This window comes from Pelobates fuscus, chromosome 4, assembly GCF_036172605.1.
Source record: "Pelobates fuscus isolate aPelFus1 chromosome 4, aPelFus1.pri, whole genome shotgun sequence".
Lineage (NCBI taxonomy): Eukaryota > Metazoa > Chordata > Amphibia > Anura > Pelobatidae > Pelobates > Pelobates fuscus.
This window is the reverse complement of record NC_086320.1, coordinates 78,648,981-78,675,455: the sequence shown is the minus strand read 5'-3', so window position 1 is coordinate 78,675,455 and position 26,475 is coordinate 78,648,981. Positions and strand designations below refer to the sequence as shown.

Sequence of the window (26,475 nt, the reverse complement as noted above, 5' to 3'; positions counted from 1 at the left end):
GCCGGTGGGCGAGCATGCGCATTAGCGCACCCCATAGGAAAGCATTGAAAATGAATTTCAATGCTTCCCTATGGGGAATAGAGCGACGCTGGAGGTCCTCACACAGCGTGAGGACGTCCAGCGACGCTCTAGCACAGAAAACCTGTGCTATGATGCAGGAAGTTCCTTCTAGTGGCTGTCTAATAGACAGCCACTAGGGGAGGACTTAATCCTGCAAGGTAATTATTGCAGTTTAAAAAAAACTGCAATAATTACACTTGCAGGGTTAAGGGTAGTGGGAGTTGGCACCCAGACCACTCCAATGAGCAGAAGTGGTCTGGGTGCCTGGAGTGTCCCTTTAAGGAGACTGTATCTTGTGCTAATAGTAGGATGCCGTCCAAATAAATGATGGAATGAATCCCTTTGGCTTTGACAGGTTTCCAAATCTTTGTGAAGCATTAGGGAGCAGAGCTGAAGTCGAAGGGTAAGCAGGTAAAGTGCCAGAGACTATCTCTCCAAAGGAATTGAAGATACTTTCTGAAGTCTGAGTGAATCAGAACTGTGAGATACACATCTTTCAGATCCAGGATAGAGAACAAGTTGCCCACCAGGAAACTATTGCTCAGAAAGCAAGGGGTCTCTGATGTTGGTTCTAATGCACCCTTGTCTCAAAGTTTTATTAGTTTGTAATGGAATAATTCAATGTCCTGTTTGCAGACCAGCAAGCGAGTGGGTTCCTGGAGTTGAACTTGAGTTGACACAAAGTCTACGTGGTAACCAGAGATTGTTTGCAGGACCCATTGATCCTGAGAAATCTTTAACAGTTGTTGTGAAAAAAATGGATCAGACGGCCTGCTGTAGAAATATATTTGCTCAGAAAGCAAGGGGTCTCTGATGTTGGTTCTAATGCACCCTTGTCTCAAGCCCTCCAAGTGGCAGGGTGGATTCTGCAACCAACACCATTCCCTATTCTCTAGAGGTTCTTCACATGGCATTGGTATCATTCCATTGTCTTACCTGCGTTGGATCTTCCACGGAATGGAATGATACCAATGCCATGTGAAGAACCTCTGGAGAATAGGGAATGGTGTTGGTTGCAGAATCCACCCTGCCACTTGGAGTCTGAAAGACAAGGCTTGAAGCCTTGGAAGGCAGCTTGGCTGGCGGTATGACCTCTTTGCTGACCAGCCCTAGTGGAGAAATGTTGTGAATGGAATACTCCTTTTTATTTTAAGCCTTGCTCAGGGATGTAAGCACGTGTAAAGACGTGTTTGTTCAATTCTTTTTTATAAATTTGTCTCCTGTGGAAAAGACCCTTGGCTTTGGGTCCTAATTCTCTAGTGACCACATCTGCCATTTTTGCATGTATTTTATAAAGGGCTGACCTTTTTGTTTCTCTGTTGAGATGACCAAATTGGCATTTCCCAGCATGCTCTTTGTGCCCACTCAGGTACAGTCATGGGAAAAAGTACACCCTCTTTGAATTCTATGGTTTTACCTATCAGGACATAATAACAATCATCTATTCCTTAGCATGTCTTAAAATTAGGTAAATACAACCGCAGATGAACAACACATAACACATTACATTCTGTCATGATTTATTTAACAAAAGTAAAGTAAAAATGGAGAAGCCATGTTTATAAAACTAAGTACACCTTATGAAGCAATAGTAATCGTTTTCTGTATGACTATATCAGTTTCTCACATTGTTGTGGAGGAATTTCATTGAAGTTTCGTGGCATTTGTTCATGCATAGCTCTCTTAAGGTCCTGTCACAGCATTACAGTCAGGTTGAGGTCTGGACTTTCGATGATATTTTAATTATTTGGTCTTATTATTTGGAAAGTCTGCATACGTGACTTGAAAACAAGGCTTGAATCACAAGCCAAACCATGATGAACTACAGCTGTTTGAGCTCAATGTGGATGGCAACCCGCGGGAGCTCCCAGGGTGATTTCAAAATTGGAACACTTACCTTTTGAGATTCCGATACCATGAGAAAAGGAACCTTTGTCTCTTTTCCCCTGATAAAGTTCATGCCGTATGAACGAAATGTGTAGGGCTGTTTACAGTGTGTGAGAGCTTTCCACTTTATTTTTTTTATGTTTATTTTTATCTATTGATTATGGGGTTTTTATGTGCCTTATGAAGAGGTTTTTTCCTGCCTGACTTCTGTTTTTATTTTGTAAGCGCAACTTATATTACACATTTAAATTGTGTAAGCTGTGCACTATTTATTTTCCTTTTCCTCCATATGTCCGGAATCTGTTACGAAGAACGCCTCATTTATACTGATATGCCTGCAATCTGAGTTTGAGTTTATTTCATTGCTTTACATCTCAGTCCATTTGTGTACAATACTACTCTGATTTTTTCGTTATATTTTCCTGTTTTGTAGATAATCGTTTTTGGGTCTTGTGCATTATATATTGAGGACTTGGAGGAGTCTGTTATTTACATATTTACAATGTATAGGGGTAATTTCTTTGCTTTATATATCTCCCCCACTAAGTGTTTTTTCCACCATGTGTAGGTGTTTCTGTTACTTATTGAGGTCTGGACTTTGACTAGGCAATTGCAACACCTTGGCCATTTTGATTTAGATTAGCTAGTGTGCTTGGGATCATTGTTCTGTTGCATGACCCAATTTCGGCTAAGCTTTAGCCGTCGGACAGATGGCCTCAGCTCTGCCTCTAGAATACTTTGGTATACAGCGGAGTTCATGGTGGACTCAATGACTGCAATGTTCCCAGGTCCCATGGCTGCAAAACAGGCCCAAATCATCACCCCTCCACCACCATGCTTGACAGTTGGTATGAGATGCTGTGCATTATGTCCAAATATCTCCACTTTGGTCTTGTCTGTCCAAAGGACCTTGTTCCAGAAGTCTTGTGGTTTGTTCAGATACAACTTTGCAAACCTATGCCATGTTGCCAAGTTCTTTTTGCAGAGAAGAGGCTTTCTCCTGGCAACCTTTTAAAAAAAAAAAAAAAAAAAAAAAAATGTTTAGTCTTATTCTAATTGTACTGTTGTGAACTTTAATATTTAGCATGGTATCTGCGGCCTGTAGAATCTGAGATTTTTTTTTTTCCTGAGCATTGCATTGTCTCATCATAGGATGAATTCCACTTCTGGGAAAATTGGAAACTGTCTTGAATATTTTCCACTTTTCAATAATTTTTTTTCACTGTAGGATGATGGGCTTTAAATTGTTTGGGAATGGCCTTATAGCCTTTCCCAGTTTGAAGGGCATCAACAATTGCTTTTCTAAGATTATTGCTGATGTTATTCCTCCTCAACATTGTGTTCACACACCTGAAGGCTCCAGACCAACAAACTGCGAAAACTTCTACTTTTTCAGAGGTGGTCACACTCTGTTAATCAAGAGCGTTAGATTAGCAGCACCTGATGTATTATGTCCACGAGCATGATCAAGCAGTGTGCTTACGTAATTGTAGTGGCTTAAACAACTGTTGAAAGTAATCAACTGTATGTGGGTAGATTAAGCACCTGCCAACCTTAATATTTTAATCAGATATGATGGTCCGCACTTTGACTTTTGTACTCAGCAGCATATATTCACCAACATCACATGCTTCAACCCTTAAAAAAGATTTTACGTTTTGTTGTATAGTTTTTAGTATGCACCTTGTAAATATGTAAAGCGTTGCATTTCTTTTTTTCTGACTTTGTACAGATGAATGTAAAAAAATATACTTCTGAAATCTCTGTTACAATTGACATACCACATAGTATATTCGGGTTGGTCGATCGCAACGTTTGAACTGTAGTGAAAGGCGTTTATTTCTATTTTAGCAATGTGATAGAGTTTTAATGATTGTGCCACATACGACAACTTTGTTCAAAGTCCATAAATTTTCCTTGTTTTTGTGAGACCTTGATGACCTCTTGCAGAAACCCCAGGGCTTAACATAGCACCTTCTAAAACCCACTGCTCTAAATAGACATCTGTCACAAACTCAGGAATTTCCTCTTTGTGGCACGTGTTGTGTTCACCACATGAGGTTCTGTCTCACGGATTGTATCCAGGCATCCTCACAAGAAACCTTTTGTGCCCCCTGTGTAGTTTTTGCCATTTGAGTTTGTCAGAACATGTTTTTTTTTTTTTTTTTTAGAATACTGAGGTAGGAACTAGGAGTATGACTGATTTTAGTTGTTGAAATTGTTCTATATATTTCTTAGTTTCGATAAAACCTAGTGTCTCTGTGTGGTTGTGATATCAGTGTACTGGTATATATTTCCTACCTATGATGTTAAATCCACATGCACCAAAAATATGCTTGGGTCAAGTAGTTTGTTGCACTCATCTCATAGAATAATTGGAATTGCATTATCAGCTTACAGCCATTATACTGTGGTCAGTGTACACATAACCTGGTTGACTTTAGAGAGACGAGAAAGACTTCCCTGTATGTGCATCATGTAAACGCTGCTCAGACAATACAGACAATGAATTGATATAAGGCAACCCGTAGCAAAAAGTGTTCTAACTATGCAAGTTTGGACTCCTTCACAAGAGCTGTGAAATAGTTTGGTGAGTTAGAATTCATATACCTTGTGCACTGTACACCTGTTTAGACACTGCAGAGATACAGGCTTTTAGCTGCAGCAATGTTTGTGATAAATTGTGTGTTAGCAGTCAGAGACTGGGTTCTTCATTGTGCTATTACTTCTGCAAGAAGCCTATATCTTCATGGAACTTGGAGTTGTGAGACAGTGAGGGGGATTCAACTACTGAATGACACAAAGCGAACTTGTCACTGTGGAATGTTTGGTGTTTATAGTAATATGGTTAACAAGTTAATCCATTCAGCAAAATAGTGCTCTCTTTTTTAAAAACTTTGCTTCTATTAAAGGAAGTAACATTCTCCATATTTGTATATTCTTGGTTGGATATGGTTTCCACTATTTTCCGAGTTTTTTTTTCTTCATGTATCCCACAAACAATATCTTACAAGAACTCATGTTTAGCAGTGAATTATGTAATGCATTAGACTGGAACTGTCCTGTGCGGTGGCAAGGTGGTGCCTGCTGCTATATAGATCTCTTAGAGTTAGACCGTTAAAGCTCCAATCAGCGCAGCTTCTGAAGATCTAGATCGGTGATGGCCAACCACAGATAAAAAAAAGATCAGAAGTGTAGGCTACAACTGTTACTGTGTTGTAGGTTAGCCTTCTCTGTTCTGGATTGATCCTTTCTCAGACTGACAGATGTGCACAGATGTTTCCCTGGTGTGGAGGAGTGTCTTTAAGCTCTTTATTTCTACGAAGGAGCTATGTAGTTGGCAATCAGGTCTGTTCAGATTGTTGTTAGTTTTTCATCTTTTGTTAAATTGCATCTCACATGTCCCTGTAGACTGATGTCAGATCATTGAATATGTGGATTTTATGACCACCTTACTTCTGTTACTTTTAAATAGCACATAATAAGATTTGGTTTGAGCCATGGATGCGAACACCACATTGCAGTCCTCTGCCAAGTATGTTTTGCCGTCTTCCTAGACCTTTCCAATTTACTCCCTTCCTGGAGGGCCACATTACACTTCACTAAAATTTGTACCTGCCAGGCCTCACATTTCTTTGATGCAAAGCACTTGAGATTGCTGTGGTTTGCATATTCCTTAATGATTCTTTAAAACGGGCAAACAAATTCCGACAGTTAACAAATATGCAGCTGTGCTGCTGTAAATTGCACAGTTTGACATGTCATAGCTTGAAAATTTAAAAGTAAAAAACAAATCCTACGGTATTGTAACAAAAACAGACCATATGAGAATTCTGTGAATATGCAAAAGCTTAAAGAAATTAAATAACTTGCCCTTTGGTTATTCACCGCTCAGGTTTTTGCTCACTTGTGCCATTACAAATGGAACCTATTCCATTTTTATATCAGATTGACCCCATCCATAAGGGCAGTCCAGAGTTGAAAGGCAAGCAGGTTCCCACTGTTTGAGAAATACAATTGATTTAATCCTCTTTAGGCCTCATTTGTGAGTTGAAGCTGATACCCCTCTAGGCCCAGGAATACAGAAACATGGTTCTGGATTGCCCTTATGGATGGGATCAGTCTGATGTGCAAATTGGATAGGTTCTCTTTGTAATGGCACAAGTGAGCAAAAATATTTTTTAGACCTGAGCAAAGGGCAAGCTGAGTTTTCCTCTACCTAACAAAAATGGTAATCCAGACATGGACCCCGTGCTCACTGTGTCTAGAAGGGTATTAACTGCACCTTGCTGACGAGGCCTTAAGAAGCTCGAAATGATCAATCAGTTTTGGTGTATCTCTCGTACAGCGGGAACATGCCGGCATTTTGGTTCTGAACTGTCTTTACAGGTGGGATCAGTCTGATATGCAAATTGTATAGGTTCCCTTTGTAATAGCACAGGTGAGCAAAAACATTTTGAGACCTGAGCAAAGGGCAAGCCACAGAGTTTCTGTAGGCTTTTGTCAATTCTCAGAGTTCTCATGTTCTCTGTTTTTGTTGCAAATCATGTGGTATGTCCAGGTGGGTCACTATTTAGTGGTACGTCTTATAGTTTTCTAATACTTTTGTCCACCCATATGTGACGTTTCTTGTGAATTCTGATATATTGATTTTTAAACCTCTGTGCTTTTCAGTTTATTTTTATGTGTTCGTAACTATGGATTAAAGGCTTAAAATCCATCTGTGCTGCAATTACTTGCCACTGGCACACCTGCATCATTGGTACATCATCTAGTTTAACAACCATAGATCCTAGCATTAGTGAAATAATTTATAAAAGTAAATAAGTGCAGTTTTGGGAATGTTGACAAAACTGATGAGGAAATGAAACTCCCCAAATGACCCTTCACCACTCTGGTCAACCACACTCTGCCATGATTTTCCCAAGATTGTGGGATCTCTCTCAGGAAATAAAGGGACACTGTAAGCACAACTTTGTGGAGTAATTTTGGTTTACACATCACGCACCAGCAGTCTCACTCATCAATGTTCCTGTTATTTAGGAGTGCAATCATTTTGTTACTGCAGCCCTAGCCACACCTCTCTTTGCCGACACTCACACAGCCTCACTTCACATTTTCTGAAAAAGAGCCTACAGGTTTTTAGGTTCCCATATTGTACAGTGTGTTTATGCTAGAATTTCTTATTTCTTGTTTAATTAATAGCCATGTAAAACCTACAGCAGTTTAGTGTGTGAGTAAAGTTCAGAACAGGAGGTATAAAACTTCTAATGTAAACACACTGTCCTATAAGAGCTGATTGAAAATTAAACCATTTTGTTTGCTGTGAGTCACAGCCGAGGGAAGTGTGGCTAGATTAGCATAAAAAATACAAAAGTGATTTAACCCTTAAATGTCAGATAATTTAGTAGGGATACTGCAGGGGCATGATCTGCATATTAAGACTGCTTAGATAAGCTAAAGTTGTTTTGGTGCTTAGATTATCCCTTTAAGCTGGGGAAGGTGGATTTCATAATTTGTAGAAAATCTTTTTGGGAGGTACTCTATAATACGGCAAAGATTTAAGGTGGTAGATAGGGTTTTTATACTCTTTTTGTTAGTGTAAAAGATTTATATTTTAACTTTTTGATATTAAACTGTTGATGAATTAGAAAGCATTTTGTACAAATCATAGTTATTGGTTTTCCTGAAAACCAGATGATTGTAAAAGAGGATGATTTCAGGAGTCATGACATTCTAAGATGAGGGAATGAATGCGCTATGTTATCTGATTATAAATACATGTTATTTTTGCAATCAGTATATTTTACTGTAGGTCTTAGAAAAACACTATGTTTAGGTATTTTCTTTTCAAACGTATTAAACGTGAAATAATTTTGATAGTTTTTGTAACTACAGCTTTATGATAAAAAGTGTTTTCAAAATATTATAATGTAAATCCAGGGTAATGATTGCATCAGAAACTGTTTTCTTTTCCTTTGAAAGTGCCAACATATTGTGGAGCGCCATAGAAACAAACAATAGAAAAATTCTCTGCATCCAGCAAAAAAAAACAGATGTTCCAATTTAGGGAGATCCGTGCATATACCACTAATGGTCCATCACAGCGCCTAAAGGTTTTATGTGAGCATGGCGAAATTCACCTTAATAAGTTTTTCAATATAAAAGTGGGTCCTGATGCCAGTGAGAGTTGTGCTTGACAGATGTTGAACATTAATAGATTCCAGAGTCATTCAGCAATTGATTGGCAATGTTCATCTAAGGCCTCAAGGGTTCATGGAGGAGGTCATATGGACATTTCAAAGGCAACTATAAGAATGTATTGAACTCTGGAAAGTAAGAGACATTTTGTAAGCAATAGGACTAACTAATTTAGGATATGATGAGTAGGAACAAGGTTGGACAAATTCCAGGAGCCAGAGCTTGTGTGTATTTATCTGCATTTCTTGATCTCTTCTTGGCTCTTAGAAAGAATCCAGACTCACCTTTATTTTATTAAGTTGTATTTAGCCAAGACTAAAAGAATCCTACCTTGCAGTATATAATAAGTAGATTTCCAAATTGTTGCTTTGATTCGTGATTAGTTTTTTTGAGAATTTCCATATTAAAGACAATGAAGACAATGAATTGGTCTCGTTGCAGTGCACCTCTCTATTCAAGCCTGCAAATAATGTGTAGATTACAATATTACTATGCTTCTAGTGGCTCTCTTCCAGACAGCAATTAGAGGTTCTTCTTCTGCTGTAATAGTTCTATCAAATGCTGCTCGTAAAGCAGCATTTGATTGGCACAGCGTTTTGCCGCGCATGGGCACTGGCCTCCCAATGCTTTCCTATGGGGATGCATTGGATTGGCTGAGATTATCAACTTTGATCTTAGCTAAAGAGGTGGAGTGGCAGCGAAAAGAGCAGCACATGCTGGCCTAAATGGTAATTAAAATTTGCCTTTCAAACCATCAACAGGCCGGGGGACACCTAAATAGATAACAGGACACTATAATGTTAGAAATATTTTCTTTGTATCATTCTGCAAAATCATGAAGGTTTGAGCATGTACAGGTACAAGAAACAGCATATTAATGAGGCCAAAACATGTCAAATGCATTAAAGTAGCAATGGTACCCGGAATGTCCCTTTAAGATGTATCACAGGTGATAGATCTATTTTAATGCTAACAAAAGTAGATTGATCTAAAATGTATCATAATCTTGCTGTTCATATGCACCTCCCTATTATAAACAGGAAGCAATACTGATGTTTTGTTCAAAGAGAATAAGAAAGGTAGACCTTGAGCTTGCAGACTATCTCAACAATGAATCTTTGGCAGCCAGTGCATAGTGTCCCTTCACTCCTAAAAATGTGTATATATTATAGGCAAATAACCTGCAAATATAAAGTTAATACACTGATCAGCTGCAACAATAAAACCACTGGCATGAGAAGTGAATAACGCCGATTATATTGTTACAATGGCAGCTGTCGAATAGTGTGATGTGAACAGTCAGTTCTTGAATTTCAAGTGTTGGAAGCAGGAAAAATGGGAGAGTGAAACGATCTGAGTGGCTTTGACAAGGGCCAAATAGTGATGGGTAGACAGAGCATTTCCATAACCAAAAGTGGTGCAAGAAAGGACAACTGGTGAAACGGCATCAGGATCATTGGTGCTCAAGACTCATCGATGCATGTGGGGAGCAAAGGCTAGCCTGTCTCATCCGATCACACAGAAAAACTCTGTAGCTCAAATTGCTTAAAAAAAAAAAAAAAACTCATAATGCTGGCCATGATAGAAATGTCAGAACACATTGGGCATCATAGTATCATAGTATAGCCCGCAGACCAGTGAAAGCATCTATGATGACTGCTGTCGACCACCAAAAGTCTCTTTGATGGGGGAGTGAGCATCAGAACTGGACCAGTCGTAGAAGGTTGCCTGGTCTGATGACATTTTCTTTTAGATCAGGTAGCTGGTCATCAGGGCCGGCCTTAGGCAATTAGGCGCCCTTTGCGAAAAGTCTTCACGGCGCTCCACCCCCCACCATGTTGCCTGAATACAGTAACACACACAGGCACCGGGGGGACGTGTGTATCGCGAGGCAAAACAAGGCATCTGCCTTGGGCGGCACTTTGCAGGGGGCGGCAAAAAAAGAAGCCGCCCCCAAACCCCCAGGTAGATCCATTGCTTGCCTCGCGTCCTGGAGGGCTCAAGAGCTGGCTGGCTGGCCACTATTGAGCCCCCCCCCCCCCCCCCCCCGAGGCTGGCAGCGGGCAGCGAAGGAGCATACTCACCTGAGCTCTTCCCGCTCAGATCCCTCCGTGCCGCTTAATGAAGCCGGGAGCTGGAATATGATGTCAGTCCGGCTCCCGGCATCACTAAGAGCCGCCTACTCAGCCTTTGCGTGCCCTGCCTGCCCGCCCAGCAGCCACACTGGACTGCAGGTAAGAAATCCACTCCAGCTCTCCCAGGGAGGCTGGGTGGATTTAAAATAAAATTAAAAAAAATATTAGTTTGTGAGTGTTAGTGGAAATGTCTGTGAGTGTGTATGTCTAAGTGAATGTGTGTGTGTGTCTGTAAGTGTTTATGTGTGTGTGTGTGTGTGTGTGTGTGTGTGTGTCGGTCAGTGAGTGTGTATGTGTCGGTCAGTGGGGGCGTGTCTTTCAGTGAGTGTGTGCGCCTTTCAGTGAGTGTGCGCCTGTCAGTGAGAGTGTGCATCTGTCAGTGTGTGTCCAAGTAATAGTGTGTGTGTGTGTGTGTATGTCATTGTTAGTCAGTGTATATGAGAGTGTGTGTCTTTCAGTGAGTGAGCGTCTGTCAGTCAAAGTGCGGCCTTGACAGGAAGGGGTGGGGGAAATTTAAACTCGGTTACAGGCATGTACACACACACACACACTCAGTTAAAGGCAGTCACACATACTGAAGAATCCTGCAGTGCCCCTCTCCCTCCCACCCCCCACCCCATGTTGCTGAAGGGGTTAAAACCCCTTCAGTGACTTACCTGAATCCAGCACCAATGTCCCTCGGCGCTGGGTCAGGCTCTGCCCACGCTCCTCCCCTGCCGACGTCAGCCGGCAAGGAAGACTTAAGGCGCATGCGTGGCAATGGCCGCGCGCGCATTAGACCTCCCCATAGAAAAGCATTATTCAATGCTTTCCTTTGGAGATTCCGGCGATCATAGCGTGAGGACGTCAAGCGTCATTTAAAACACTTTTCGGGTTTTAAGGACCTGGAAGTCCCTCTAGTGGCCACTAGAGGAGGACTTAACCCTGCAAGGTAATTATTGCAGTTTAAAAAAGGGTGATGGGAGTTGGCATCCAGACCACTCCAATGGGCAGAAAAGGTCTGGGTGCCTGGAGTGTCTCTTTAAGTTTTATATCTGGACAACTTTTAATATTCGTTATGAAGCATAAATGGGTGGAACATGCTCATGTTTGAGCTTGCAGTAGAACCTTGCTACATACTAAGATTGCATTTTCAATAAAATTGAGGAGAGATCCTGTAAAAAAAAGCACATCATTTTAAAAAGCAGCTTGTTCTCTGTTTATCCGAGTGTACGTAGACGTAAATTGTTGGTTTTTTTTTCTTTTTTTTTTTTTTAGACAAGGTTGTGTCTACATCTGAGTTGCACATTATCTAAACCTGTGTTGTGGATTAAGGAAATTGAATGCTCAATTGAAACCAGCTTCTTTAAGTTATGTGTGGTTTAGATGCAAGCAGAAAGTGATTTTTTTTGGGGGGGGGGTAATCATGGAGGGGTGGGGTCTGCAAACTGTTGTGTTAAATACACAGAGGGTTTCAGACATTCTAAGCAAAGTAAATGTAGATTAAAAAAAAAAACCAAAAAACTACAAAGCCTGTTTGCAGACAATGCCAGAAATTCTTGCACATATTTAAGATAAATCACTAAGGGTTGTTGCGGAACTAATCTGGGTTTGCCATAGTGACAGGCAAAATTGTTGTTCATTATATTTTTACTGGAACATGATGTCATATGTGAGGAGCACACTGAAACAATCTGTTTCTTTTCAGCGAAACATATTAATTGCACACCCAAAAAAAAATCACAACACAAAAACCCTCCGAGGCCCCTTTTCTTCATGATCATCTCTTCTACATTTGGAAAGATAAACACGTTATCAAATGCTGGTGTGAAAATTGTTTACATGATAAGTCAGAGCCATTACCCAGAGCCACTAGAATATGGTTTTATAGTATTCACAGACATCTCACATTCTATTTTGACACTTATCTAGAACATGCTGAGATTTTTTTGAGTGTCTTAGAAAAATTTTATAATACATTTTTGTGTTTTTGTTTTTCTTTATATATATATATATATATATATATATATATATATATATAGCTTTCAGATTTCAGTAAGCAAATGTTTAGTTCAAACAAAGGTATGCTAAAGCAAAGATTACACTCTTTCTCAGCCATACCAATTCATACCAGCTTTGAACAGCAGTGATAGGCTCAAAGTGGTCAGCTGACGCTCTGAGCCACCACTTATTGCTGCTACAGTTAATGCTTCCTTATAAGCTTGAGCAGCACAGAAGCTGCTGGGGATTCTCATAAAACTACTAGAAACTGTTTAAAATTGAAAGAAAGGATGGTGCCAGGGAACTCTATACACTATAACTATTTAGCTAAAGGAACATTATATAGTCAGGAACACAAACATGTATTCCTGACCCTATAGTGTTTAACCCACCATTTAGGTGGCTTGCCTCCTCTTAGCCCTCTTAAAAGCAATTAAAACCTTAATTCCAGCTACCTTAATTCTCTGAAAAGGCAGTGTTTGCATAAAAATGCCTAAAGGCAATGATTATACTCACCAGAACAACTATATTAAGCTGTAGTTGTTCTGGTGACTATAGTGTCCCTTTACGAGCACCAATACGGGAAGATTTTTAAACAAGAAGAGATGTGGTGGAGGGGATACAACGTTGAAATGTCCCTTATCAAGCTCAAGGTCATAATTCTAGTGAGTGTTACACAGAGTTGTAGGTTTAGGGTCTAATAACCTTGGAACTAGTTTTGACAGGTGGTTCAACCAATGAATTAGCAAAATTTTGTTTTGAAGTGAGCAAGTAATGTATTTTGTTTTTGTTTTATTCCCCACTTTTTCTTGGTCAGATATCTTTGTCCAGTGCTTAAAACATTCTATGTCCAATTGACCGTGGGAAACAGTGAATTCTATGGTGAAGGAAAAACCCGCCAAGCAGCAAGGCACAATGCAGCACTGAAAGCTCTACAGGCTTTGAAGAACGAGCCTATACCAGAAAAATCAGCCATGGTATGTGATTTCATGTCAAGTCTGGATACCAGTGATGTTCCAATGTGTTTTACATCTTTAGAGAGCACATGGCTTTCCTTCCTTGGGATTCCTATGACCCACACTCAAAAATAATAGCAGATACTTACAATGTCCCTCCAAGTCTTGCATTTACAGTCATTGGGGGGAAAAGTACACCCTCTTTGAATTATATAGTTTTACAATCATCTATTCCTTAGCAGGTTTAGAATTGGGTAAATTCAACCTCAGATGAACAACTACACATGACATATTACAAGGTGTCATTATTTATTTAACAAAAATAAACCATAATAGAGAAGCCTTGTGTGAAAAATGGAGTACACATTATTATTCAATGGCTTGTAGGACCATCTTTAGCAGCAATATAATAACTTGAAGTAATCGTTTTCTGTATACATTTATCAGTCTCTCATGTGGAGAACTTTTGGCACACTCTTCTTTACAACATTGCTTCAGTTAATGGAGGTTTGCTGGCATTTGTTTTTGTTTTCTCTTAAGGTCCCACCACAAAATTTCAATCGATTTAGGGTGTCGACTTTGGCTGGGCCATTGCAACACCTTGATCCTTTTTTTTTCTTTTCAGCCATTCTGTTGTAGATTAGCTGGTTTTGCGTGATCTAATTTCAGTCAAGCTTTAGCTGTCAGACAGATGGCCTTATATTTGCCTCTAGCATACCTTGTTATACAGAGGAGTTCATGAAGGATTCAATAACTGTAAGGTTCCCAGATCATGTGGCTGCAAAACAAGCCCTCCACCATCGTGCTTTACAGGTGGCACGAGGTGTTTATGCTCCTATGCTTTGTTTAGTATCTGGCACTGTGCATTGTGGCCAAACATCTCCACATTGGTCTCGTCAGTCCAAAGGACATTGCTCCAGAAGTCTTGTGGTTTTTTTCAGATGCAACTTTGCAAACCTAAGCCATGGTGCCATGTTATTTTTAGAGAGAAGAGGCTTTCTCCTGGCAACCCTTCCAAACAAACCATTCTTGTTCAGTCTTTTTCCAATTGTGAAAGATATGAAATAAGTGGAGCTCAAACATAAATAACTTATAGTGAGCCTTAGTATATACCCAAAAGTGTAAATAACAAAATATACTTATAGTATTAGATGACTCTCAAAAGGTAGGTCGTTCTCATACATAAGGAAAAAAATACAAGTATCCAATAATGGTGCAGTATATCAATATAAAGCTATAATATTTTATATAGTACTGTACATAAAACTAAGAAGTGTATAGTTTATGTTTAAATTTATTTTATCAATTTGGGAGCGGGCCTTATTGTCATGGAGGAGAGATGCATCGTGTGTGAGCTCCTCCACTATCCTGATCAAAAATCACATATACGACTCTACTCGGCCCACCAACGTCAAGCCAAGTTAAAAAATTTGCTTACCGGACACATTGTTTGATTGTGTGGCGGTGACAGGCTTGTTGGAGGCTTCATTCCCCCATCTTGGCAACTGTGGCCTATTGAGCGCCGGGCAGGAGTGGCGACCGATCTCTGGACCCAGCGGCGCAGTAAAGCAACTATTTTCACCTCAGAGCCCCAAATCAACTAATACTATAAGTATATTTATGTTTGTGCTCCACTTATTTCCTGTCTTTCAATATTGTACTTCAAGTGTGCTGCATCTGTCATCTGGAGTTACAGCACTTAAGTGTGCAGCAGCATCCTTGATTTTATAGTATATCGCACATTTAGATATACTTACATTTCTTGCACTTTAAAGGAGAAATTTTGTGTTTTATCCATTTTACTACTTAGAATGCCTTTTTAGTGCTTTTTTCAATACTTTTTTTTTGCAAATCTTTTTTATTGAAGATCAGTTAGGATGAAAGGTAGGCACGCAGGCCTTAAGTAAAACACATATAAATTTACAGTTTACGAAACACATTCTGTTCTTATTGCATACTATGTAACATACGTTGGACTAGTGCTTGAGTGTTTTGTTGCACCGTTCTTATTGTTGCAGTGCCATTTTGCATTGATACTTTGTGAATATATTAGTGTAGCAAGTAGAGCTGTTCTATATATTTACAAGCGTTCATGTTTTCCGTCCAGGGTGTAGTGTATGCCTTAGTGTTAACGTATCTCGTTTTCCCCTTCCAGTATCTGAAGATGATATTTCCCAGTGTAGAGCATCTCACGGAAGAGAAATAGTAAGTGTGTAGAGATAGAGGGATAAGAAAAGAAGGCAGATAGAATCTCCTTATGGTGTCTGAGTTTCAAATCTTGAGATATGGGAGTCCTACGGGTTGTGCAAGGTGTTTGGGGAATATTCGGTGTCCAGCTATATGTGCGTCGCCTAATGTGTACTGTGGAGAGCACAGGTTAGTCAGTACCCGTTCTTCAATCGGCAATAATATGTTTAGTGTGTCAGTATGGTTTGCCCAAGTCAGATCGTCATTTTCCTGGCAGAGAGTCAGCATATTTAGTGCCAAGATGGGTATTTTTTTCAATACTTTGTATTACATTTTTTTTCTAATTGTATTGTCATGAACTTTAACATTTAACATGCTGAGGTCTGTAGAGTCTTAGATGTAATTTCTCTGAATATTGCATGGTTTGGCCTTGGGGTGAATCTGCTAGAATGTCCACTCCTGGAAAGATTGACAACTGTCTTGAATGTTTTCCAATTTTGAATAATCTTTCTCACTGTATAATGATGAACTTTAAATAGTTTTACAATGGCCGTATAACCCTTCCCATTTTGATCATTGCTGAGTTATCCTCCTTTGCATTGTCTTAATGCACCAAATCGCTAAACCTTCACTTTTATAGATGTGGTCCCACTTGCTGATAATCAATTAGTCAATGACATTTGATCAGCAGCACCTGTCTGCTACTTAGCCTCTTAAATCATATGAAAGCAGTAAGGGTGTACTTAGTTTTCACACATGGCTTCTCCATTTTGGCTTTATTTTTGTAAAACAAATCAGGACACTGTGTAATATGTTGTGTTGTTGTTCATCTGAGGCTGTATGTACCTAATTTTAAGACCTGCTAAGGAACAGATGAATGTTATGTCCTAATATGTAAAAACGATAGAATTCAAGGGGGGTCTACGTTCTTCCCATGACTTGTACATATAAACACTAGTTGGTGTCCATTCCATAATTTCGTCACTTGTTAAGCTCTTCTCATGTCAACCGTAAATACCCAGAACGTTGCTCATCTGCTTTACTGCAGTATTCGGCACCAATACCATCAGGAAGTGCTCTCTGACCCCACAAACACAATTAACCTGTCTCCTAATTACATTTCCAGGAGTTATCTTCGAGAATTATTACTTTTTTTTTTTAATGTTCATACGGGTTTCTTGCTGTTTTTATGACTGGACATGAAATCATGCATAAATTGTGACAATGTGCTCGTTTGTGAATGACTACTGAGCTGTGAACGTGCTTTTACTTCGTTTAGGAGGCTGCACATATTACATTTTTGTTCCGTAGCTAAATACATTTCTGAAAGTATACCAAATATATGCAAAGTGTTTTTTAATGTTTGTTTTTTGATAGTTGAGGGTTGTTTTCTTTTTAAACCTTTCTATTTATTTTTTCCTAACCAGAATGGTGACACACGTAAAGGAAGTGATGAGGACAAAGATACAAACAAATCGGAAATCAGCCTTGTATTTGAAATTTCTCTGAAACGGAACCTTCCTCTTAGCTTTGAGGTAAGAACACGTTCTTTCCTCCTTTCAGTATACAGTATAATTGTCCTTTGTACAGGGTAGTTGATTGATAGTTAATATGTACAAATAGTCTAGGTAAGAGGGACCTAACCAGCAGTACAATGGTTAAGATGAGGTTGTGACATGTAATATGTTTTTAATAGTCAGCACTAAATCACATTATTATTATTATTATTATTATTATTATTATTGCCATGTATATAGCGCCAACAGATTCCGTAGCGCTTTACAATATTATGAGCGGGGGAATTTAACTATAAATAGGACAATTACAAGAAAACTTACAGGAACGATAGGTTGAAGAGGGCCCTGCTCAAACGAGCTTACATTCTATAGGAGGTGGGGTGTAAAACACATTAGGACAGGAAATGGCAATCAAATAAGGTAGGAGTGAAGCAGAGCTGGAGGAGAGAGTAAAGTGCTGCCCTTTAGGAGAGAGTAAGAGACAGGTATGTAAGGTAGAGGTTACTCTGGGAGGCCATAAGCTTTCCTAAAGAGATGGGTTTTAAAGCACTTCTTAAATGATTGAAGACTAGGGGAGAATCAGATGGCGGTAGGCAGGCTATTCCATAGGAAGGGAGCCACCTGCAAGAAGTCCTGCAAACGTGAGTTGGCTGTACCGGTGCGAGCAGCGGACAGGAGAAGGTCACGAGCAGAGCGGGAAGACAGAGAAGAAGCATACCTATGAATCAGTGAAGAGATGTAGGAGGGGCTAGAATTGTTCAATGCTTTATAGGTATGGGTTAGTACTTTGAATGGACTCCTATAGGATACAGGAAGCCAATGTAAGGACTGCCAGAGGGTTGAGGTGTGAGAGGACCAACTAGAGAGGAAAATCAGTCTGGCGGCAGCATTCATTACAGACTGTAGCGGGGCAATGTGGCTTTTGGGAAGACCAATTAGGAGAGGGTTACAATAATCCATGCGGGAAATTACTAGAGCATGGACAAGCTCCTTAGTAGCATCTTGCGTAAGAAAGGGACGGATGCGGGCTATGTTTTAAAGATGGAATCTACAAGATTTTGCAACATACTGGATGTGAGGCTCAAAGTTGAGGCCAGAATCAATTATGATGCCAAGACAGCGCGCTTGCAAGGATGGACTTATGTGGATACCATTAACTTGAAGGGAGAGTGAAAGAGGATGATTAGTATTAGGAGGAGGAAATACAAGGAGCTCAGTTTTAGAGAGATTGAGTTTTAGGAGGACATCCAGTCAGAGATGGAAGAAAGGCAAGCAGTGACAAGTTGCATGACGGCAGGGGAGAGGACCGGGAAGGAGAGATATATCTGGGTGTCATCTGCATATAGGTGGTAGTGGAATCCAAATGAGGTAATAAGTTAGTCAAGAGAGGCAGTATAAAGAGAAAATAGAAGGGGGAGGAGGTATCATTAGAAAAGGAGACACAGTGAATGAGCGTTGGGAGAGATAAGAGGGAAAAAATGAGAGGACAGAGTCACAGAAACTGAGTGATTGAAGAGTTGGAAGAAGGAGAGCATGAGCAATGGTGTCAAAGGCAGCAGAAAGGTCTTGAAGAATTAATATGGTCCAGAAGAATTAATATGGAATATTGTGTAAATGAAGACACAAGACTAGGGGAGAGAGATCTGATAAGGTGAGATGGGACAGGATCAAGTGGGCAAGTGGTGGGGCTAGAGGAAAGAAGAAGCACAGCCACCTCTTGTTCAGCAGCTGGGAGGAGAAAGTCAGAAGGGTAGGAAAGGCATGATCCACATGTTGTTGAGAAAGAGAACGACAAGGTAGGGATAATTCTTGCCGTAGCTGTTCAATCTTGTTGGTAAACTAGCATGCAAAGCTGTCGGCTGTAAGGTTAGTTTGGGGGTGGCCATAGCAGGGCGAAGAAGAGAGGTGTCATTCGGATTCCTGCGATTGCGGGAGCATGAACTAATGAGAGAGGACAAGTATGACTGATTGGCAAGGGCAAGGGCTGCAATGTATGAACACAATATGAATCTATAATGGAGAAAGTCTGACTGGGTGCGAGACTTCCTCCAGGAGCGTTCAGCACAACGGGAGCATCTTTGCAAGTAGCCTGTTGATTTAGTAGGCCACAGTTGGAGGCTTGTCCTCCTTGAGGTGCATGTTTGGAGCGGGGCTGCAGTGTTCAAGGTGAGAGTTGTGTTATATGTGGAGATGGCCAGTGAGGGACAGGGGAGGGAAGGGATGGATAGCTGTTGTAAATCAATATCAGCTGACAGCTGCTGGAGGTCAACAGAACTAAGGTTCCTCCTGAGTTGAGGGTGGTTAGGCTAAGGTTGTAGGATGAGGGGGTACTTGAGAGCAAATGATAAGAGGTGGTGATCAGAGAGAGGGAATGGAGTGTTGCAGATATTCGATACTGTCCATGCATAAGAGAAAATGAGGTTGAGGGTATTGCCAGCTACATGGTGGGAGAATTAGCCCAATGCGATAGCCAGAGGGAGGAAGTAATTTAGAAGCTGCTGAGGTCAAAGGTCGCTTAATGGGAATATTGAAGTCCCCGAGAATTAGGGATGGAATAATAGAAGAGAGGAAGTAGGGTAACCAGGCAGCAAAGTGGTCAAGTAAGAGGAGAATTAGGGGGGCGATAAATAACGGCAATGTTAGCAGATAAGGGTTTGAAAAGGCGAATCAAATGAATTTCAAATGATGGGAAAGAGAGGGAAGAGGTGGCGGTGGGTAGAGGTTTGAAGGAGCAGTGAGGTGAGAGTAGAAACCCTACACCACCACGTTTACATTCAGAGTGTCTTGGGTTGTGGGTAAGTTGAAGACTACCAAAGTATAAAGATGCAGGGGTAGCAGTGTCAGAGGGGGAGAGCCATGTTTCTGTTAAGGCTAGTAAATCTAGGGAATGAGAGATGAAGAGGTTGTGGACAGCAGTGGATTTTGTAATATTGCAAACATCCAGAGGGCAGTATTGAAGTAGTATTTAGAGGAAGAGTAACATGAGATGTGTATGAGATTGTTGTGGTTCTTTGAGTTAGTACGTGGTGGGTTTGCCGTGATGGGACCGGGGTTTGGAGAGACATCACCTGCTGCTAGGAGCAGAAGGATTGAAAGGAAGTGAAGGTGGGAGTAGGATTTGAAAGTTTTGTAAGAGGGTATGCATATAGAGGATTTGGGATAAGTTGGTGGAGATAGGCTGAAAATGTATATGTAGAGTGCATGGGATGAATAGAGAGGGGAGGGGAGCAAAGTGGAAGTAATGAAGGGGGTGTTGCCAGGGACAGGTGAGCAGAAGGATAGGGATATTTTAGTAATGAGAGAAGTGAGTGTGAAAGGGAAAAATAGAAGGGAGAAGATTATTAAGAGAAAATGTGTTTTGTTATATAGATATGAAGATTATATATATATATATATATATATATATATATATACCTATGAGTGTTTAAACCATGGTTAAAGCATGAAGTTTGTTAACAGAGGGATTTCAGGTGAGGAGAGGTTTAGGAACTTGATTGGTGCGTTTTGAAAACCAGCTGCTCTGCACTATCTCTAGATTGTAAGCTTGTTTGAGCAGGGTCCTCAACTACCTATTGTTCCTGTAAAATTTTGTTATTGTCTCATTTAGTAAATTTCCCTCTTGTTGTAAAGCGATGCGGAATAAGCTGACGCTAAATAAATACTACTACTAATAATAATCAATAAATATGGTAATTACCAGGGTGGGGTGGGATGGAAAGCCTTCCAGAGCTGATACATCTGACTAGGCGTTTCTGCAAGGCTTGGTTGCTTGTGAGTACTGGGTGTTGCTAATCAATTCTGTTATTTGGGGCCCAGTCTCTGCATAGGCGCAGTTTTTTTCCAATGACAGAAATACAATTCTTAAAGGGACACTATACTCGCCAGAACTACTACAGCTTAATGTAGTAGTCTGGTATCTATAGATTGTGCCTGCAGACTTTTTAAAGTAAACTCTGCCTTTGCTGCCTAGTAACCCCTCTAGTGGCCGTCACTCAAACGGTTCCCTACCTACATTCAGCGTCTTCACGCTCTGCATGGAGGCACTGAACATTCCCCATAGAGATGCATTGATTTATTGCATCTCTATGAGGAGATGCCGATTGGTAATTGATAATCTTAGCTATGGAAGCTGGCCAGCTGCAAAAGACCAGCATAGCATTGGAAAAAAGATCAATAAGAACACCATTCCCATGTGTTCAGAGGGGGCAGGTGACCTAAACGCACACACACCCAGACAGACACAACACACACCCAGGCCCCCACACACACCAACACAGACACACACACTCTCACACAGTCACAAAGTATTATTTCATACACTCAAATGGATACACACATACACACAAAGATTCATAGATGCAAAAAAAAATACATATTTTTAGCCACCCTCCTGTTTCCTAACTTTTTGACTCAGGGGGTGGCTTCCCTTGGTTCCAGTGGGTCTGGGCAGGAGCAAATGACAATAGGTTAGTGGGGCTGGCTACGGCTCATGGGAACAGCTGCCGCTGTTCCAGATTCCCCCTCCGCCTGTCTCCTCAGCCTTGTGCAGATCTCTGGGCACCAGGAGGAAGTGAAGGGGAACTGTAATTACTTCCACCCGGCGCACAGGAGAAAGGGCGGGCAGCCGGCTCTGCTTAAAGGGGCGGGGTGGAGGGTCGTCTCTGAGGGATGCGGGCGGCCGGACATAACACCAGCTCTGAGGACAGCGGCTGGACATGACAGCGGCTGGACATGACAGCGGCTGGACATGACAGCGGCTGGACATGACAGCGGCTGGACATGACAGCGGCTCTGGGGACAGCGGGCGGGCCAACTCTGTAGAATGGAAGTGGGCGGACCAGCTTTGAATGTGGGTGGGTGGGTGGGCGGGCTCGGAGGAACGCGGGTGGGCGGCAAGCTGGCAGTCTTTAAATGCTGCCTTCAAGCTTGCTATTCCCTTGCGGGAGGAAGGAGAAAATGGGCCGACCAATTCCAGGCGCCATGGCAAAATTCTTACTCGCCATGGCGACCTGGCACCTGGGATTTGTCGAGCCCTGTGGTAATCAATGCTGTTATTTGGGGTCCAGTCTCTGCTTAGGCGTTTCTGCAGTGCTTGGTTGCTTTTGAGTACTGGGAGTTGCATCACTCATACTCAGCGTAGTCAATCCACTTACTGTATTTTATTATAATTAAAGCTAGTGACATCTTGGGGAGATGAAGAAGTGAAATATACTTGCCTGATTGTTTCCTCCTTGGCACCTCCATGTTACAATTCTGGTTCATCTTTAGCTCCTTCCTAACTAAATCACCAAAAGCAGTGTCAATGTTGTGTTCAAGCACACAAGAGAGATCTATGGAGTATGTTGCGAGAACACTTTGTTCAAATATGTCTTGTCCAGCAGTAGTCGATGCTTGGTGTGTTTTATTTGGTTTTGTGACACTTTTAAGTCCTAAATGAACCAAAGATTTATTTTGTGATGGCTGAATTGAAAACTATTTTGAAACAGAAACAGATGATTAAAGGGAAGGTGCCCCCCTCCTCCCTGATTGGTGTAACCCAAGGGGTAAGTATCTAATTCCCTTACACTAAAACAACTCATCACCCTCTTCTCTAACGCTAAATGTAAATGGTCCCTCTATGCACTTTATCCTCTTTGCATTATTGCAAAGCAGATCGTTAGTTAGTATGTAATTCCTAGGAAGGAAGAAAGCACTAAAAGAAACAAAAAATAGATATTACATTTATACAAATATACAATTAGGGTACAGAGGAACTATACCTCTTAACGCAGGAAGCTTGGGTGGCATGCCGTTAATTGAATAATTGACACGTGACTGGAACAGTAAAAAAAAAATAATGAATGTATATCTTGTCTAAATTAGACATAATTGATATATGATGTAACGTGTGTGCAGATGTAAATATACGTATATATATATTTGACGTAAAATGTAGGGGAGATGCATGCTTATTATTGCATGAATCTAAATGTGTGTTTGTTTGAGTATGGTTTGTGGCTGTCAATCATTGATTATTCAGTAGCGTGCATATACCATGACGCAATTGCCAAGGGAGGCCGCCCAGTTATGAGGCAATGATCCAATATATTTAATCAGAAGCAAAGAAGAGGCTGTTTGTAAAATCGTCCTTAGGGGAAGCTTACTCTTTGAATCACTGATTTCAGCAATAAGAGAAGGACTGCTGAGAATCACAAGACTTGTTTATGTGACATCGTTCCATTTTTTAAAATTCTTGTTTTATGTAGTATTTGTTTGGTGAGAAAAGCATTTGTGCAAACTATTGCCAACATGATTGTCATACTAAATAATTATAATATTATTGCTCAATAAATTAGCAATTTACCTACTAATAAAGCTTTTCGTTTTTTTAAACCTGTTTTGTAGTTTTGGCAAGAAGTATTTACGCTGAAACACTTGGTAGATGATGTATATCGATAATTAATAAACAAGATACATGTGATAACATTTCAGCAATAACACATTTCTGAAGTGAGCGTTACAGGAACAATCTGTTACCTAAGCAGGATAATTCCATCATCTTACCCTTGTCTGAATAGCTTGCAAAATGAACATCTGACTTGACAAGTTATTGAGCCATGCCACTTTAACATGTTATACAGTTTATGTGCACAGAAAGGGAAAAAGGTGACTATCACCGTTAATCCCTTAAGTGGAGCGCTGTATATAAACACTCACCTTTAATACAGGGCAATCGGTTATTCCAATATAGGTAGGTATATAGAGAAAAAAAATCTAATAGTGAAGCATATATTGGTATTCTAGTCAATATACAAAAGTGTACAAAGAAACAAACTCACAAGTGAAGAGCCAAGTATAAGACTGGCTCAAATCACTATCACTTTGTTGTATTAAGGTGACACCCTCCCTCTTCTTTTTTCTTTTCTTGCATACTCAAAAAGGAAACACAAAGAGATTGCTTCTAGTGTAGTAAGCCAAGTGACCTATAAAAATGAACAAACCAAATAGATTCTGCTCACCTTTTCTGCAGCCAATATGCATTAACTTTGCTCTGGGTGTAAAAGCTTATTACACACTAAAGAGAGATAAACATTCTTTGTTCGAGGTAGATGGGACTTTAAAAATCCGGGTGGATACATTTATTAAAACATCATTACACACGTATAATAATAATAACTATCATAGAATTCTCATTTAGATCCTTGAAGTCTTGCTTAGATATATTTATTTTGGCAAAAACTCTTTGCAAGCTCACACAGAATAAAACTGCTGGTAACATTTTGAGATGGAATCAAATCTTTTCTGCAAATGTATACATTCTTACTATGGTCTTATTAAAGTTATAGTATGTATGCTAATTGTAGTTACTTGTGCAGTTGGACACAAATCGGTGTGGTTTGCCGTTGACAAACCAAGGATACATAAAGTGCAGCAATCGATATTATTCAAATTGTGTGTTATTGTATTATTTTGTAGTCTTGTTAAAGTGATTGTTTCTTATGAGGCACCAGGGAGCCCATGAAAATTCTTTGCCCAGGGTCCTATGAATATTATAGACAGCCCTGCTCCTTTCACAACTGGGATCACTACTGCCTTCACTTTCCACATACTTTATGGCTCCTCTCTCAGTATTTGTCCACATTCACTTTCCATATCTTATCTAGTTCCTCTCTGTCCTTGGTATTTGTCCTCATGTTACTTCATCTTGATGTTGTGGTCACTGAGCATTACCACATCCACCACCACTGCAGTATTCCGTTCCTTGTATACCACAACCCTGTCGGGCTGGTTGGCCAGTACTTGCTGGTCTGTTTGGATCCGGATTTAAGTCCCATCATTCTCTTCTACCCTTTGTGATACCTCCAATCTGGATTAGGCAGGCGCAGCCCATATTCTGTGCAGATGTTTCAATGCACAATCCTGACAAAGTGATTGACCTCTCACTGTATGCTGTCCATGCACCTGGCTACCCTGTGACCGATTGTCTCAGAGACTTCTTTGCACAGTCTGCACCTTGGATCGTGTCTGGTGTGGTTAGACCCCTGCGTCTATGAATCTGGTGTTGAATGCCAGCTCCAACCGCTATCTTTTGTTGTCTTAGGCATTCCCTATATGTGTGTGTGTGCATGTTCTGAAACACTGCTGTTTAGGCAGGCTAATGGCACCACTATTAGGTAAATTGCATTTACTTATTTTGCTTCCCTGTATTGTGTAAAAAAGTAACGTTATCATGATTCCTAACCAAACTCAATGTAACCATGACTGATTATCTTCCACTATCTGGTTTTTTTTTATTTGTTTGTTTTTTTGTGCTTTCTTTGCTACAGGTGACCAAGGAAAGTGGGCCCCCACACATGAAAAGTTTTGTTACCAGGGTGACAGTGGGAGAATTTACAGGTGAAGGAGAAGGGAACAGTAAGAAACTTGCTAAAAGGAGGGCAGCCGCTGCCGTGTTACAGGAACTCCGGAAACTGCCGCCACTTCCTATCATAGAGAAACCAAAGTTATACATAAAGAGGCGTCCTAAAACAATAATTAAGGTAGATTATAGCATTATTTTTTCAGTGTGCTCTTATTATTATTGGAATCAGATGCATCAAAAAACTTTAGAAGTTAGAATTTGAGTAAAATGGAAGATCGGGAATGTTTTTCATAAGTATTTTATTTAGGGTTTTTTTCAGCAAGAATGCACACATTTTGATACTTTTTTTCATTACATCCAAGGTTTTCAGTACAGTTACAAGGCTATATACTAGCCACACCTAACATGACTTTGACTCACATATGCTCCATTAAAAACATGGTTTCATTTTCAATTAGATCTTACAGCACAGTGTGTTTTCTTCTGAAGCTCTTAACTAATACTCTGTTAATTGAACTTTAAGCGAACACAAGTCTGTTGCATGCTATACCAGGCTATTACCAAAGCAGATATATGAAATTATAAAACATACTGTGTAGTTCAGTAAGTTTAAAAATTAGAACTTTCTTTACAGGAAGTGTTTGTGGAAGTCCCAGATGGAAGGTGTGGCTAGGGCTGCATACACAGCATCATTTAACTCCTAAATGGCAGAACTGAGCAGTGAAACTGCAATGGCATATTTAATAAAAACTTAATTAAGCTAAAGTTTATTGGTACTTTGAGTTCCCCTTTAATAGAAAATGGAGAATCACATGATTGCAAAGATCCCCAAAAGTGACATCTCTGTTTAGGGTCCAGTGGCCGCAGGGTGCTGTGCAAGGCAGGTATACTTACTTGAAGTTGTCCCTCTTGGTTGTTTCCAGGAGCCGCATGTGTGATAATGGCAAGACTGTGGGTGGGAGCCTGCATCCTGCATCTGTCACTTGTGATAACTGCTGGGTTTGCTCAGAAGTTGACAGTGGAACTCCAAATTTTGTCAACCTCAGACTTTACTATAAACAAAGTAGTCCCTACTTTGTCTTATGGTATCTTTGGATTGTACAGTCAGCATTAGTATTTCATAAATACTCAGAAGTGACAGCCACTCTAAGCTATGGTGGAGAAGGCAGCACAACTCACTTGCTTTTTATGTAATGTGAAGTAGTAAACGA

The 26,475-nt window shown here is 40.4% G+C and overlaps 1 protein-coding gene across 5 annotated transcripts in view; it reads left to right on the top strand.

Annotated features, from left to right (window-relative positions):
* Window positions 1–26,475, top strand: part of STAU2 (staufen double-stranded RNA binding protein 2) — a 277,794-nt gene that overhangs the window by 60,097 nt on the left and 191,222 nt on the right. For all 5 annotated transcript variants that reach the window (XM_063451321.1, XM_063451318.1, XM_063451320.1 and 2 more), the window contains exons 6-8: window positions 13,081–13,240; window positions 16,834–16,941; window positions 25,230–25,442. In XM_063451321.1, the coding sequence (XP_063307391.1) occupies window positions 13,081–13,240; window positions 16,834–16,941; window positions 25,230–25,442 (481 nt within the window). The remainder of the gene's footprint in view (window positions 1–13,080; window positions 13,241–16,833; window positions 16,942–25,229; window positions 25,443–26,475) is intronic.